Source organism: Schistocerca nitens, chromosome 4 (genome assembly GCF_023898315.1).
Source record: "Schistocerca nitens isolate TAMUIC-IGC-003100 chromosome 4, iqSchNite1.1, whole genome shotgun sequence".
In the NCBI taxonomy this organism is placed as follows: Eukaryota; Metazoa; Arthropoda; class Insecta; order Orthoptera; family Acrididae; genus Schistocerca; species Schistocerca nitens.
The window spans coordinates 608099835-608116881 of NC_064617.1; the positions used below are offsets into that span (position 1 = coordinate 608099835).

General features: G+C 43.4%; 1 protein-coding gene across 2 annotated transcripts in view; it reads left to right on the forward strand.

Annotated features, from left to right (window-relative positions):
- Window positions 1-16832, forward strand: part of LOC126253139 (uncharacterized) — a 199733-nt gene extending 182901 nt beyond the window's left edge. For both annotated transcript variants that reach the window (XR_007545907.1, XM_049954284.1), the window contains exon 4: window positions 16443-16832. Coding sequence is in view for 1 of the 2 variants with exons in the window: in XM_049954284.1 (XP_049810241.1) it covers window positions 16443-16470 (28 nt within the window). In the remaining variant the exon portion in view is untranslated. The remainder of the gene's footprint in view (window positions 1-16442) is intronic.
- Window positions 16833-17047: the final 215 nt, after the last annotated feature.

Below are 17047 nucleotides of genomic sequence, written 5' to 3' on the forward strand. Positions count from 1 at the left end.
AGCAAACATATTCGTATTTTCTCTGTTCATTTAAGTTTTTGTACCGATTTTCGTCCTATCCTCTAGTTTTGTAAATACATGCGTTCATCATTGTTTACAGTACAATCATTTCATCTTACTGCAAGGTCAGAGGATGTCAATGCTCCTGCTCTCCTCTCTCATGACCTTAGTGATTTAGGAGGCGCAACAGGTAAGTCACTAAAATCGTTTTCTGGAGGAGGGGGTCGCAATCTCTATCTAGCCATACCGGGTTCAGTTTTCCCATACTTTAATCAATATGACGTCACAAACGTTCAACGCTGCAGCCAAATGTTTCCCCCATCCTTCCCTGTTCGCTGTCTCTGATGACGCCAATGTCGATGTGAGAACTTTTTACCTCCTGCTCTTTGCCAGGACTTTTTTAGGGTTGTGCACGCCTAAAAAGGAGACGGCGCTATGTATTTTGCGGTGTGTGTGTGTGTGTGTGTGTGTGTGTGTGTGAGAGAGAGAGAGAGAGAGAGAGAGAGAGAGAGAGAGATTTGCAGCCCCGCCATTATGCTATTTGTGTCTGCTCCACACCACATTCAAATCTCCGTCCAATCCCAATCATGTAGACTGAGATTCATCGTGGTTGCTGTAAATCTACACCGTCAAAAGCCGAGGCCATTCGTTTGAAAGGATAAGACTAACTTCCTTCCCCACTCATACCCAGTCCGAGCTCGCGTTGTGTGTCTAATCTCCTCGTCGTCGATACGAGTTTGAACTCGCAGCCTTACTGCCTGCCTGCCTGCCTTCCTTCCCCCTGTAGCATGACCCGACTGTTCTGCCCTGTAGCACAGCTAACACTTGAGGTATCCTTTTCACAGTTGACGTAGTTTCTACCTCAAACTCCTTCTTGAGTAAGATTTATCTGCATTGTACACAATAGCTAGAGTTTCTTAATGTAAACTCTGATTTTTGTCAACCATGATGAACACTACAGTGGAAAAATAGTCGTCGCTGTACATGCACTACAAAGATCTACGCTAAACGCACGGTATTGATAGACGAAACAGAATGACGATATTGGCTGGTGCGTTATTTCGTGCATTGTGTCTTGTTACTGCCACAGGCTTATAGGTACGGAATTTCTGTTTACGTGGAATATGCTAACGGGAATTCTATTGGACATCATCTTGTAACTTAGTAACGTGCAGAAGGTCGAACAAGCAGCCGATCTAGGTTTAGCTGTAGTGACCGAGAGCACCTGAAATCCAGTCATCCCGCAGAGCACGTTGCTCGAGATACCCGTGTTACGTTGAGGTTCTGCCATGTGACTTCCGCTGAAATTTGTAGTCGCTGTATGAAACCGTGATCTGGCCACTTTAAAATGCTCAGGAACATTTTTTAAAGCCTTAAGCATGCTGTGATTTGTCTTCATAGTATTACGGTAAATTGATAACTGAGACGTCTCTTTCTTATGACACGACACTACCAATCCGCAGCCAGTTCGCAAACACCCCAGCTGATCGCCCCCTCAGGGATATCGAGACATTTTTTTCCCTTCGCGATGAAGGTATTAATTACTTCTTACTTTACCAACAGCAAATATTGTGCGAAAACTTCATGGTAGGTTGTCCTTTGTCTGATGTTTAGCGTGTCGCTACATTCCTTTTAACGCACAGTTTTCGCGGAAGGTTGGTATTTCGCACTGTATTACAGATTCGACTCGCCCAGGAATATACCGCATATGCATTGCGAGGAGCCTGCACAGAAAGTCTTGTAGAGTTTTTCGACTGGGACACGAACACACATACCTGGCGACCAGCAGACCGATCGGCCCAGACTCATTCACGGCATAACCGTAGTTCGCCCGCTATGTAGGCCACGCGGTAAGCAGGCGCCACACTCATTCAGCGAACCGCTCTCTTTAATATTTTTTGTTATTGTTTTTTTCCTCTTTCTGCCCTTAGTCCTCTGCTTCCACATTCTGCAAGTTGTCGTTGTAAGTTGCAAAACATTTTTATCTACTTTTCTCTGTCGGAAGCACATTTCCACACTGCTTCAGACAGCTGCGTGCTGTGTTAAATGCCGAGAAAATGGATGTAGACGTATAGTCGCATTTTTCACGTAGCAGTAACGAGACGCAACAGCTGAAAGACTAAGAGATGCTGTCATAAAAGGTAACTGACCTCTATTTCGAGTCACAGTTACTTAAATCTTACGTAGTTCTTTTTACTTTTTCCTTCCATTTGGATTTCATGGTGTTACAGCTGATTTATCAAAAGCATTACGTTTCTGTAGAACATTACATGTAGATTAAATTCATTATTTACTTTCATTTCGAGCACTATTGCAGACAAAAGCGACCAATTTCAATGAATCTTTCACTGTCTCCTACCCTGTTGTACTGGTCTGCGGTTGGCTGGCTGACTATCCATATGGGCTTGTTATTATCAAGACCATTTACCAAATAACGCGTCACTTTTATTTAAATGAAACATTCTTTGTTTGTATGCAGAAGAGGGCTGTCGAACTTAATGAGTATCGCAGTGAACTAAATTTCTGTGTATATGTGAAGTGGATACAGTCTTATACTTTATACGACGCTCCTGCGAGTAATGGAATAATAATGCACGAATTTCTTAGCTACCAATAACAGAGAACACCAGATCGATAGATACCCTCCTGTCCACAACTGGGTGCTTTCGAGGGTCAACGTGGAAACATTGTGCGTATTATGCTGTGGCTGAACGACACGGAAACAAGTAATACGTACCCACAAGCATAGACTAAATGACCGTTGTTACTTGAAATAAGTCATGATTCGACCATCAGGTATCATAAAGTATTAAGATAGCCTGCAAGCCCATAAAGCAATGGCGCTAAAAATTTAAAATCCATATTTCATCACTGTTGTCAAATAGTAGTGTAAGTTACGTGATCAGTAGTAAAAATGTGACTTCTTACTGTGGTATGTTGACAGAGAATACCTGAATGGAATATATCGTCGCGTGAGTGGTCTGCCGTCAGGTATTTCCTGGCTGTTGGCGTGACGGTATATTACTGGACGTGCAAGAGGCGCAACATTTGTTGTCGCGACTAGATCATGGTTCCTGGTGCAGTGAATAGAGTGCTGAATAACTGGTGGACAACCATACCATTCGGAATGAACCCATTACTGTAGGGGACAGAAGCCACTTCCACACGTGTTTAAAGGACACTGGAATTAGCATGAGAGCAGGAACACTCATGCTATACTCTCGAAAGATCGCCTGGACTGATGACTCACGGTAGATATTGGTACACGCCGAAAGGGAAAAATAGACTGCGTAGAGAACCACACGAGATGGCACATACGTCTTGCCAATAGGGTACCGTAGGGGCAGGTGGTTTGGGTATTGTAGTATAGGTAATGTTTACACGAAATAAGATTGGGCACTGGTACCTCTGCCGCGTCGTCTATTACTGGTGAACAGTATAGAAACCTACTATCATATGCATCTGCTTGTTCGCCTACAGCACACCAAGTGGTATGTGTACTTTGGTAAAGATGGTAGTCCATCTCATCACTCCCGAACTGTGAAAATGAGTTAAGAAACACCCTTTCCTCACAAGCTTATCTGATCTCAAGTCTGTTTCTCTCATCTGCTTGTGGTCATGGATCAAATCAGGATGGCTCCCCGATGCTTTCAGTGAGTAGTGTTGACCGTGCCACGACTCGATCTCTTCGTCATTATGGAGAGAGGAAGTGGTAAAGGTAGCTAGGTGGATGTCTGTAACTCTGTTGCTGTTAAGCGTGCGTAATGTTACATCAGCAGGAGACGACAGAGGTTCTGCATGTGTATAACGCAGTATGCGAGTCATTGGAAAGCAGGGTAGTACAACAGACGTATCTGAGAGTGCCATCGCTCATATTTGGATCTTTTTCAGAAGAGTAAGGAGGCTTTTAATGGCAATACAGCCTATGTAGATTATGTGTTACATCCTTATCTTACATACTCGAAGTACAACCAAATATAGCGATCCAGAAAAGCCATCGCTTTGAATATGATGAAGAGTGCCTGTCATCAGTTCGAGTGCACTTCCCTTCCGTGTTATCGCAGGTAGCGCTGAACTGTCTGCATTTGGATTGGAGTAGCTGGACGTATTATTGCACCTGGGAGTCAGGGAGCTTCGGCCGCACGTGTGTTTACCTGGGCGCTTGAAGCTGATCAGACTGTGATTTGCTGTTTTAACGACCAGACAACATGCCCGTGAAGCTATTTGGACTTCCACAGTTTACACGACAGTATTTTTGTGCCTCGAAATATTGCACACCTCAAAGAGAAAAGTTCATCGTATTAAAATAATGATAATCTACCGAAACTGGCAATTATAAATCTTTAAATAATCGCCATACAATATGCTGGTCCGAGTCAAACACACGGAAAAACCTCTTACCTTTGTGTGCAACAAGAACGTAAGTTCGTGGAGGACAAATAAGACATTTCTGCATGGTATTCCCTTCTTGGTGTCTTGAAATATACTTTTAATGACAATGCATTATTGATTTGTGTTTTCGTTTCGGCATTTCGGCTTTTAACAAAAGCACTATGAATTAACAGTTAACTTGCTACTACCTTATTCTTCGAAAACCATAATGCAAACAGAAGAGAGTAAATCATCGCTTCGCCTCGCCTCGGAGTGCAAATGCTGTGTTGCCACTTCTCTCTTGCGGTGTTACTGACGGATGAATATGCTCTATGACTATAGCCGGAGCCATAGCGAGTTGCAGTTAATGAGCACTAATTCATTTATATTTTGCCAGTTCATTTTCTGATGATCACTACTTTTTTCTGAAAATGTAGGACATTAGAGACTTGTCAGAAATTCACCTCAGTCGCCGGATAAGTGGTTATAATGTTGGGTATGTCCGGGAATTTTCGGATGTCCGGTAACTCTTCTGGTACAGTAATAAAGAGTAGATCGCCCCAGTGCTTTGTGTGATACTTCGTCAACCACAGTCCTTCCAGCCAATATGTCTTTTTGCCTTCACTTCAAGTCAGTTCAAGATTTCGTCCCATTTCACATCGCTTCCTAATATAACTCTTTGGTATTTAAAATGACATGACTAGCTCAAGAGCTAACAATAATTTTGTGAGCGTGTTCTGTAGAGTTATTTCTGTTGTTTATTGATGTATTCATACTTTCATCGATATTATAATGGAACTACCATTCTATAAATAAAGTGGAAACATTGAGTACTATTCCAGAATGAGATTTTCACTCTGCAGCGGAATGTGCGCTGATATGAAACTTCCTGGCAGATTAAAGCTGTGTGCCCGACCGAGACTCGAACTCGGGACCTTTGCCTTTCGCGGGCAAGTGCTCTACCATCTGAGCTACCGAAGCACGACTCACGCCCGGTACTCACAGCTTTACTTCTGCCAGTATCTCGTCTCCTACCTTCCAAACTTTACAGAAGCTCTCCTGCGAACCTTGCAGAACTAGCACCCCTGAAAGAAAGGATATAGCGGAGACATGGCTTAGCCACAGCCTGGGGGATGTTTTCAGAATGAGATTTTCACTCTGCAGCGGAGTGTGCGCTGATATGAAACTGGCAGAAGTAAAGCTGTGAGTACCGGGCGTGAGTCGTGCTTCGGTAGCTCAGATGGTAGAGCACTTGCCCGCGAAAGGCAAAGGTCCCGAGTTCGAGTCTCGGTCGGGCACACAGTTTTAATCTGCCAGGAAGTTTCATATCAGCGCACACTCCGCTGCAGAGTGAAAATCTCATTCTGGAAACATCCCCCAGGCTGTGGCTAAGCAATGTCTCCGCTATATCCTTTCTTTCAGGAGTGCTAGTTCTGCAAGGTTCGCAGGAGAGCTTCTGTAAAGTCTGGAAGGTAGGAGACGAGATACTGGCAGAAGTAAAGCTGTGAGTACCGGGCGTGAGTCGTGCTTCGGTAGCTCAGATGGTAGAGCACTTGCCCGCGAAAGGCAAAGGTCCCGAGTTCGAGTCTCGGTCGGGCACACAGTTTTAATCTGCCAGGAAGTTTCATTGAGTACTATTATTTGCAAATGACTTTTCTGTACAGCTGCGCCGTCAACTAACAATTTAAACATACTCTGACCCTATTTCAATACGGATGATGGTTGGGGAACGGAAAAAAAAGCGGTTAAGCGCAATTTGGTAACTAGCCCATACTTTGACACGAGAGCAGTTTTGCTTTCAGGCCGTATTGCGTTTAGTTTATGAACTGCAAAGGAGCCCCGTGGACCTATATGCTCAGACGTCAACAATCGTAATGTGCGACTACTAATAGAATTTTGCACGTCGTAGGCACGCACTCGAGTTGTGCGGTCAGAGCATTTCATTGTTGCGTCGGCACTGCTGGTGGTGACCATGTCGGCCGGCGTCGCAGGGTCTGGTTGGCCGTGCAGTGTTGCCAGCAGCCGAGCTGCATTCCTGGGCTACCGGCGCGCTGGGGCAAAATGTGTCAACACTTGTTATTGTCGGCGCTCCGGCTGGACTAATTCCTGTGCCCACACCCCGGCGCGCCGGGGCGCCACCTTCCTGTCGGCCGCCCAGCTCGCAGCTGTCAGCCGCGCGGCGTCTCTTCTTCTGTTGCATACTCCCGTCGCCACGGTGAGACACGTTAGATGGCATTACTAGAGTAACAAGTGTTTAAACAGTTTTTTGACTCTCTATTTTCGTTTATTTAAACGGTCGCTGCCCTTCAATCTCACTGATATAGCCTGTTGCATTCTTTCCAATGACAGAACGTTACAGTTCTCACTCCGAGTCGCGAGATAGCACAGAATTCATTATTAAAGTTTGCTGGACACTGCAATAGCAATGGCAGAAAGCTTAGTGACGTATTAACTGACTATTAAGTTTTCATCAGGAGGGTGGTTAGGTTGCCTATTTCACCTCTTCTCTTTAGCCACTCTCAGAACCAGGTCACTGGCATAATAGTTGCATACACGAAGGTCTGTCATGTTCATAAATTTATCTGACACCTAAATCCAGAATCACGACACGTCAGTGTCCAACATTCTTATAAGTGTCCATTTACTCCAGACTTCCGCTGGTCTAATGCCACAGAATAGAAACAAAATCATCAAATCTATACATATTATAAAAATGTGTATACGTACGTACGTATGTATGTGTGTACACTGAGGTGAAACTCATGGGATACATCTCAATATCGTGTCGGTCCTCCTTTCGCCTGGCGTAGTTCGCCAACTCGATGTGGCATGGACTCAACAAGTCATTTGAAGTCCCCTGCAGAAATATTGAACCATGCTGCCTCTAGAGTCGTTCATAATTGTGAAAGTGTTGCCAGTGCAGGATTTTCTGCACGAACTGACCTCTCGGTTATGTCACATTAATGTTGTATGGGATCCATGTCGAGTGATGTGGGTGGCCAAATCATTCGCTCCAACTGTCCAGAATGTTCATCAAATCAGTAGCGAACAGCTGTGGCCCAGTGACATGATTGGGAACATGAAGTCCGTGAATGGCTGCAAACGGGCTCCACATAGCAGAACATAACCATTTCCAGTCCATGATCGGTTCAATTGGACCAGAGGATCCAGTCTATTCCATGTGAACACAGCCACGCGGTGCCTTGTTGAAAACTTGGGTCCACGGCTTCGTGGGGTCTGCGCCACGCTGTACCGTGCCATCAGCTCTTACCAACTGAAATCGGGACTCTTCTGACCAGGCCACGGTTTCTCAGGCGTCTAGGGTCCAACCGATATGGGCAGGAGCCCAGGAGATGCGCTGCAGGCGCTCTTGCGCTGTTAGTAAAGGCAAGCCCGAGACGCGGGAATATCCTTACGTAAGTCATCCCATATTTGAGAATTAGAGCACGTTGTGATTTGCAAGAAACTTCGCATATAATTTCAAATATGTAAGAAATTTTTTCTCATTGACAAGTCCCACGAAATGATGAAAGGAAAAAAGTTTGTCACTTGCTACATTTTCGCTCTTCGTGCAGTAAAACTGCCGCATGAAGCATGACGTTTTAATTTACTCCGTCTTTACTACTAACTTTATTCGTGATATTTTTAGGCAGTACTCACATATACCACTGAATGCACCAGGAAAATTATGTAATTGTTCTATGCTAGTTCAGGAAATACAGCATAAACTCTGAAACGTCTGAAAAACTACCGCATCATGAATGACATTTAAATTTATTGCTTCTTTACTACTAACTCTATTCACTACACATTTCGCAGACAGTACCCACATATACCAAAGGATGATTCTCCAAAATTATATCTGAGTAAGACAAATAGTTTAGCAGTTACAACTACATAAGCCGGCCGTGGTGGTCTCGCGGTTCTAGGCGCGCAGTCCGGAACCGTGCGACCGCTACGGTCGCAGGTTCGAATCCTGCCTCGGGCATGGATGTGTGTGATGTCCTTAGGTTAGTTAGGTTTAAGTAGTTCTAAGTTCTAGGGGACTGATAACCACAGCAGTTGAGTCCCATAGTGCTCAGAGCCATTTTTGAACAACTACATAAACATTGAGCTGCATGAAAGTGGAACTGCTGGGCGAAGTTCGCTAGAGATGCAGGTCAAAAAATTATGACCCTGCTTAATGGCTTGTTGGTCCATCTTTGGAACACAATTGAGCACCTTGTCTCCGTGCCATTGATTCTACAATTTGTTGGTGGGTTTGTGGGCGGTATGTGGCATCGGATGTCTACACACGAGTCATGTAATTCCTGTAAATATTAACAGGCCGCTGATTCCTGTACGTGGTGATAGCACCCGATAGCGATCCAGAAGGCTTCCATCGGATTCATAGACGAATTTGGTGTCCAGATTTCACTACCATGCTCTCCAAACCACTGTAGCACGATTCTGGCTTCGAGACACGGACAGTTGTACTGCTGAAAGATGACATTGCCGTCAGGGAACCATCAACTATGAAGGGATGCAGATGGTCCGCAGCTGAAATGAGATCTTCGATTACTACCACAGATCCCATGCAAGCGCAGGAGAATGTTTTCCACAGCATAATATTACGCCCATCAGCCAGCGTCATTGGCGCAGTACATGTTTGGAACCACCGTTCGCCACGATGGCGGTGTTTGTGAAGACTGCATCGATCTGGTGTAGCAAGAAACATGATTCATCTGAAGAGCCGACAAGTTTCCAGTGATCCACGGTCGAATCCTTAGAGCCTGTGCCCACTGCAGTCGTAATTGTCGATGTCGTCGCGTGAACATAAGAACAATTAGGGCTCGTCTGCTGTGGAGTTCTATGTTCAACAATGTACCACGAACAGTGTGCTCCGAAACACTTGTGCGTGCCCCAGCATTCCGCTCTTTCGGCAGAGATGCCACAAATCACCTTTTATCGTACTTTACAGAGCAGACAAACCTTGGAACCTCACGTTCAGCCACTTAGCTTCTAGTGGTAGTTTTACTGTTCTTTTACCACTCTCCTATGCTCCCTACAGTAGCACTTGAGCATTCGACCAGATTTGTCGTTTTCGAGATACTCGTTTACAGGCTCCGCGTAATATTAATCTGTGCTTCGTCAGAGTCGCTTATCTCAATGGATTTTCCCATTTGCAGCCCATATCTTCGCTAGGGTGCTACCCATTCGTCTCTGCTCCGCTTACGTACTTTCTTTACCGCGTCACGTGCCCGTAACCCCACCAGACGGCATCCAAAGTCGTGATGAACAGTAGTCATAATGTTTTTGCTGTTCGTTCTCTCTCTCTCTCTCTCTCTCTCTCTCTCTCTCTCTGTGTGTGTGTGTGTGTGTTTGTGTGTGTGTGTGTGTGTGTGTGAAATGTTTTATATGTGTGGAAAATATACTTGACACGTACGTATTCGGGTAAAGCCACGGATAAAAAGCTCATCCCCTCGTGGAACGATTTCAACCAAATTTGGTACACACATTATTTACGATCTGGAAAGAAATACTGTGGGGTTAAGAACCGACAGCGACCTATTGGAGTAATGGTGGTAACTTGAAGAGAGAAGGTTGTGGTAGATGGACGGACAGACAGACAGACAGACAGACAGACAGAGATACCGGGGAGGAGGAGTGGGCAAAAATAGCACGTGGCAAGAGATCGACAGGGAGTGGGGGAAGGAAGTGATGTACTAACAGAGGACTGGAATATATACCTAGCCGGGCATCGCTAGTGACGTATAAGAGATGCCTCAGAGTACTAGCTTTGACAGAGTGTTCTCTCTTGCTGTAAAAAGTGGCTCTGGAAATTCACGTACTACCTATATTCGTAGATTTGATTCTTGTTAATGGCAGTAGTGTAACAGTGGTATTACATTCCAATATAGCAGATTTTTCTGATGAAGCTTCAGTATCTTCGGACAGTCGCTTTCATTATAGCGTATGTAGTTGCCTAAACTCTGCACAGTTATCCTCATGGATAGACAAGGCTGATCTTTAATGAGCAGATGAAATGGAAAAAGAAACTGGGAGCCTTTTATTTTAAAAAGAGTCTAGAATTTCAGTCATTTTAGGTTCTCGTGTGGCGGCACGGGAGAAATGTGCGGTGGTCCAATACACCGTTAGAGGGGTGTAATGATCGAATGCTGTAGCTGTTGTGCATTTCAGATCGGATTTTTATCGAAGAGATTCTAGTGGGCGAACCGTTTGCCGTTCATCGGAGGGCCAGGGGAGTTTCGAATTGAAAAGAAATACTTTTCGTATCCTTCGATTGTTGAGGATGATACGCAATGTGTACGTGGTGATACATGACGGAAACGAATTTTGAAAGGGGCTTCACAAGGGAGAAGAAAGGGGCTCCACAAGGGAGAAGAAAGGGAACCCACCCACAATTTGGAAGGAAAGTCAGTGAAGCAGCGACAGTCGCAAATAACACTTTTGTTGTGATGGAGATACTGCATGGTGATGGTTCTGTATAACCTCTTGAAATTGTTATGATATTCCCTTTATGATAAATTTTCAGTAGTAAAGCATTGTTACCCAATATGCAGATGAGTTGCTACGTTTCTGGTGTGAATACGAATATCTCTCTACTGATTGTAGTTAGTAATTCCTATTGTGGGCGTGGTGAACGCAAAAGGCGAGTTTCGGAATTGTCGAAGTCGTTTACATTTTCGCATTGTGGTTGCATTAACAGTTGACACATGTATTTTTTAGAAAAGTCAGTTGGATCGAGCAGCTGAAATACATTGCATATTAACGATGTTGTGGCTTCTTTTTAATTCCTATATTTAAAAAATCAAAGCGCAAGGAAGCGAGCGGAGTACGTCTGGTAGGACAGACGTGGTGCTGGCCGTGCCGGAGACATCTGCCTTTGAGTCCGTACTGTGACTCACCGCGCTGACCTCCTTCCAATCCGTCGCGCAAACACCCTGTCCGCAGAAATTCCAGGTCACCTCTTAAGGACATTCTATTGGCACTGTATGTAGATATATGAGAGCAATAGAATACACGGGAAGGGTAATTGCGATACAGTAATTTATGAGTCAATCTGAAAGGACTTTGTGTGATTTTAAGCCTAATTTGTTCATTTGTACTTTCCATGTGGTAAACCATTTCATGTTGAGTGACCTCTCTCAGTTGCAAAACAACAGCGTTTTTACCTTGATGCAAAATCGTAAAGATATTGATCAGGTTTACCACAATGTTGTTGTGTACTTGCAGTGAGTTTTGCAACAACAGATCTGTTGTCTAGTGTTTCAGACTGTCCGTTCAGTATTATTAATTACTTCATTAGTTCTATAGACCAGAATAATTTTTTTTAATGCAGTCATATTTTGAAAACAAAGGAACTTGATGCCACAACACTTGAAAATCTGTCGAAGACTTAGATTACGCGCTTTCAGAGTTTCATAAATTATGTTTGAGAATACCTTCAAGAAGCAGTTGCGTGGGTCATGGCCTTGGGTTTTAATAGGTTAGACCTGCACCTATTATTACGCGAATTTAAATAGCGTTAGTTAATAAATGTTACGCTGATAACCAGCTCTGGTAATGGTATTTGCTCTGGTACGCTGGTAACCAGCTCGGTAATGGTATTTGCTCAGTAATTATTTTACGACTTTTGGAGAGCGGGGTAATACACCATACCATCAAATGAACGTTATTTGAAGACACGCTTACATTGTTTTTGTCAGTTATTTTCCATCAACAGATGTGGAGGTGCCCCTTACTTGGTTGTAGACGTATTGTAAAAATAGTGTTTTGGGGGTTTTGAACTGTTTATAAAGTGTAGCATTATCATCAGAAGACAGAGCGATAATATTCTGTTTTAATAGAAACAAATGCACATCCGTTTCAGTGCTATTAAGTTGACGACTGAAAGAAATGTAGAAAACTGAAATCACGGTATATGCTGTTGACGATTAGTGTGTTGTTGTGGTCTTAAGTTCGAATGATTTGTTGAAGATCTTTACGCTAGTGTGTCCTCTGCAAGTCTCTTTATCTCTGTATAACTACTGCATCCCACATCCATTTGAGCCTGCTTGCTGTAGTCAAGCCTTGACCACTACATTTCGTTCACCTTGGTTGATGTTCATGTGGTGTATTAATATGTGCTGCAAATCGTATCCATTGACAGCGCAGCATCTGAGCGTTTGTGCGATTCCGCTTTATAGACATTGTGTAGAAATTATAACTTACTGGTTATTGCAGATTAATGTCAGGACATCTTTAAAGGGTCAGAGTGATGGCCGTGCCTCAGTCAGAACAAATGCTCGAGTGCAGCCAGCTAGTGCATCGGAGACGTGTGTGGCGGGGTAAAGGAAAGGAAGGGAAGGGAAGGGAAGAGACCTGCTCGTCGGCGGCGAGGCGCCGCATTCCTGCGATCCCGGCCGGCTGGCTTGCGGCGCGAGGGACACTGACCCTTGCCGCCGAGGCAGGACGGCCGAGAGTCGCGTGTCTCGGGAGGCCCACCTGAATTCCTGGCTGCTTACAGCCGGAGCGTGCAGGTATGCGGAATCTTCCTCCGGCTGCCTTTCAGGGCTGCCACAGCCGCTCCGACCGGAATGTTGAGCGCGGCGCGCAGGGTTTCCCTTCGCCTAGCGGGCCCGCACGCTACTGCTCCATTTGAGCTGGTGTAACGGTCTTCTCAGTCCGTTTTAAAGCCTCTACTATGTGGTGATAACGAGACGGAATGTAGCTCATAGTTCTGTTGTTGTCCTTTGTATTGCCGTTTGACATGGTTTCGTATCTTGTTGATAAAGACGTGTGATTAGTAGTTTTTTTTGCAACTCCGCAGTCAATCTGTAGAAATGTAACACAATTTTTGTGCTTGAAGTTACATAGCAATAGTGCCATTACTTCGAGCTTAGTGTTGTATAAACAAGACTGGAATTCAAAACAATTAAACGACTGAAAGGGCGATGTATTCCTGACTCATTCTCATGGCTGCGAACTTTTAATACGGATGGAGAATGTGACTGCTATTCATGAATGAATTCGAAATCTATTTCAATATTAAATGTCCGGCAGTATCATGAAACTTTTTTTGTTGAAAATGTTTTTAAGGTGATATATGTAGTCGTATTCCTAGACTAAGCAGAACGTTGGCCTATCTAAAACGCTGTTTACCAACAAACCATGTTAATGAAATAAAGAGGCCACCAGACAGTTTAGGAAGCACACACTATTAGCTAAATGAAAGATAAAAATAATCATGTATAGTAAGGCACTGAGGAATTAGATGCAGCAGCTTAACTGCAATGAACGAAGGAATGCAAGAGGCAAAATGATGTTGCAAGAAAGACACACGAAGCAGGTCAGTTTTCTGCAAGTAGAAGAAAGTAGCGAATTCTACACAGAAGCCGTTACAGATTTAAACTGAAATCAAGGTTTACTAAAATTGAAGGTGATGAATTAAATACTGTATTCTATTTGCAGTACCGCCATAACGAATTAACTAATCCGTCAGCTCCACTGATTGTCGTTTATCTACATTGCCGAACGACGGTAAATTACGGTGTGTAGCTGTCAAGACACTACGGCAGTGCAGTGTGGCAGTTCTGTACATAATTTATGTAACGTGAATGCTTTAGGGAAAAAATGTTCCTGCAGATTTCATGTCTCTAGAAAAGCAGAAGTGTCAAGCGGGGGAAATTTGGAATAACAAATGTATTGGTGAGTATTACAGGCTTGTTTGTGCGGCTTGAAAATGTAGTGCAGAAAAGAGAGCGTGTGAAATGAAAGACTAAATTAAAAACCGGAAGACCTTCACATCCCAATTTTTCCTTCGCGGATTTTAGTTAATATTTTAAGAGATGAAATTGGTTTATACCACCATTCTTTAGGCCGGTATTACACTATCAAATTTCTTTGTCAAAGATTTGATCAAAGATGTGATCAAATATTCCGTCCAATATATTTGACAAAGATCTTTGACGTAGCGCTAGGAGGGGTATTACACTTTCATCAAATTTTTCGTCAAAGTTCAAGATGTCTGACAACAACTTCTTATTAACCGCAGCAGTTGCACGTACCGCAATTGCATTGTGTGCACATGCGGAAAAGAAGTGGGGGAAAAACAGGAACCATACATACGATGTTGACAGTCTTAAATTCCTGGGATTACAACTTGATAATAAATTCAGTTGGGAGGAGCACACCACAGAAGTGCAGAAAGGGCCTTAACAAATCTGTATTTGCAATTCGAGTGTTAGCAGACATAGGCAACATAAAAATGAAAAAGCTTGCATACTTTGCCTACTTTCATTCCATAATGTCATATTGGATAATATTTTGGGGTAAATCTTCAAGTCAAACAAAAGTTTTCAGAGTCCAAAAGCGTGTAATACGTATTATTTGTGGAGTAAATTCACGGACGTCCTGCAGAAACCCCTTCAAAGAACTGGGTATACTAACTACTGCCTCTCAGTATATTTACTTCTTAATGAAATTTCTCGTAAATAATATATCTCTTTTTCCAACAAACAACTCAGTTCATACATAGAATACCAGGAACAAAAATGATCTGCACAAGGACTTAAAAGCACTTACTTTAGTTCAAAAAGAGGTCCACTACTCAGGAACACTCATCTTCAATAATTTGCCAGCAAACATAAAAAATTTAGTTAGAAATAAAGATCAGTTTAAAAGGAGCCTGAAAGACTTACTACTGGCCAACTCCTTCTACTCCATTGGCGAAATTTCTAATAGAAATAAATGATGTATTTATTCATACTATTAGTATTGCTATTTCAGCTTTAAAAAAATCGACATTTTCCACATCCACGAGGATCTCCTCAGCACGGATCTATGGAACGAAAAACTAATCTAATCTGGGTGAAGCCGTGGGTTTTACGACGACACGATAAAAGCATTCAACAAAACTTGTTACGTGAGCTTACAGTGGAAGACGTCAAGTCGTACATCAATTAATTAAGAATGGATGAGCATACATTTCTGTATGTGCTCAATGAAGTGTATCCTCATATCACAAAGCACAATATTCACTTAAGAACTGCTACATCTTCAGAAGACAGGCTCACTGTAACACTCCGATTCCTTGCTACAGGAGAGGGGTATGTTAGGTTAGGTTAGGTTAGGTTAGGTTAGGTTAGATTAGGTCGGGTCAGGTGTCCAATCTTCTTAATCTATTTTTGTATTTAGGGTGCCTCACGTTGTAAAGCGCCTCATTAGCTTCAGACATCTCTATTAATTTTGTAGTTGTCGGCACACACCAATTGTATTTACCGGCAATGGTTATAAAAACACTACAGACGACAGAACGCTGCAGCGATGCTAGCGTTCCATGTGGTAACATGTCACATTGCAGTGAACAGAAGACAAGCGATTTCTTTGATCAAATATACAGCGAGGCCCTAGATTTGATCAAATATTGGACGACATTTGACAAAGTCCCTATTACACTATCAAATATCTTTGACAAAGATATTGGACAAAGAAATTTGATAGTGTGGCTCTGAGCACTATGCGACTTAACTTCTGAGGTCATCAGTCGCCTAGAACTTAGAACTAATTATACCTAACTAACCTAAGGACATCACACACGTCCATGCCCGAGGCAGGATTCGAACCTGCGACCGTAGCGGTCGCTCGGTTCCAGACTGTAGCGCCTAGAACCGCACGGCCACTCCGACCGGCTTTGATAGTGTAATACCGGCCTTATGAAAAGTAAATGTGTGGTATTCCTTTTAGCGCTACCATATATTTATAATGTTTGCTGTTGAATAGGACACAGTGTTATAGTACTTATTCTTGTTGTTATGTTTTGCGGCGAATCAGTGCTTAAGCTTAAGGAACAACAACAACAATAATAATAATAATAATAATAATAATAATAATAATAATACGATTACTTTATTCGTTTTTGTGTCTTATACATTAATACTGGAGTACTCTTTTTCAGAAGGATCGTTTAGTGTGATACTTCGTGAAGAACGGCGGGGATGATGTATATGCACTGCGAATTTTCTTATTGGTGTTTTCTGTACTACAGTGCGGCGACATTATTACTAACTAGATGCTCTCTCTTCTTGCAGGAACGTGGCAGTTCTGGGTGTGGAATAAGGCGGAAAGGTAAGCAGACATTTCTTTGGCTGCTGGTTTGTCCTGACTGCAAGAAGAAACGACGTAGCCGCTGCTCTTATGTAGGGCAGAGAGCGCCACCCGGCAAGATTGCATTCCGGACCTCCTTACTCCCGCTGGCTTGTGGCACATTTATAGCCCGCTGGCGGGCCGGCGCAACCTCTGCATCCTCTGCCGGAATGGATGTCCGCCGCTGTAATGAGAACGGCCGTCGCGTCAGCTGGCTTTTTCAGCCACGACTCACACATCGCGCAGCGGTCGCGGTAACATCATTCCTTCCACTGAATTCACGATGGAAGAATGAGTCTACATTTGATTTTACGTTCATTTGGGAAGATAGTGATTGTGACTTTTTGAAATGTAGTACTTTATCATGAAACTTCGCTGTTGTACATTTTACTGTTACCGAATTATAGAGGCAATAGTCTAAATTACGTGGCAGTTTTGTTTTTTGTGTACTTGTAAGCTGGGTGGTATCTATGGCGCTTTGCGCTGAGCATTGATCGTTTTCCGTTTACGTTTCATTGTCACATGGATGCCATTTTCAGAAACGAGTAAT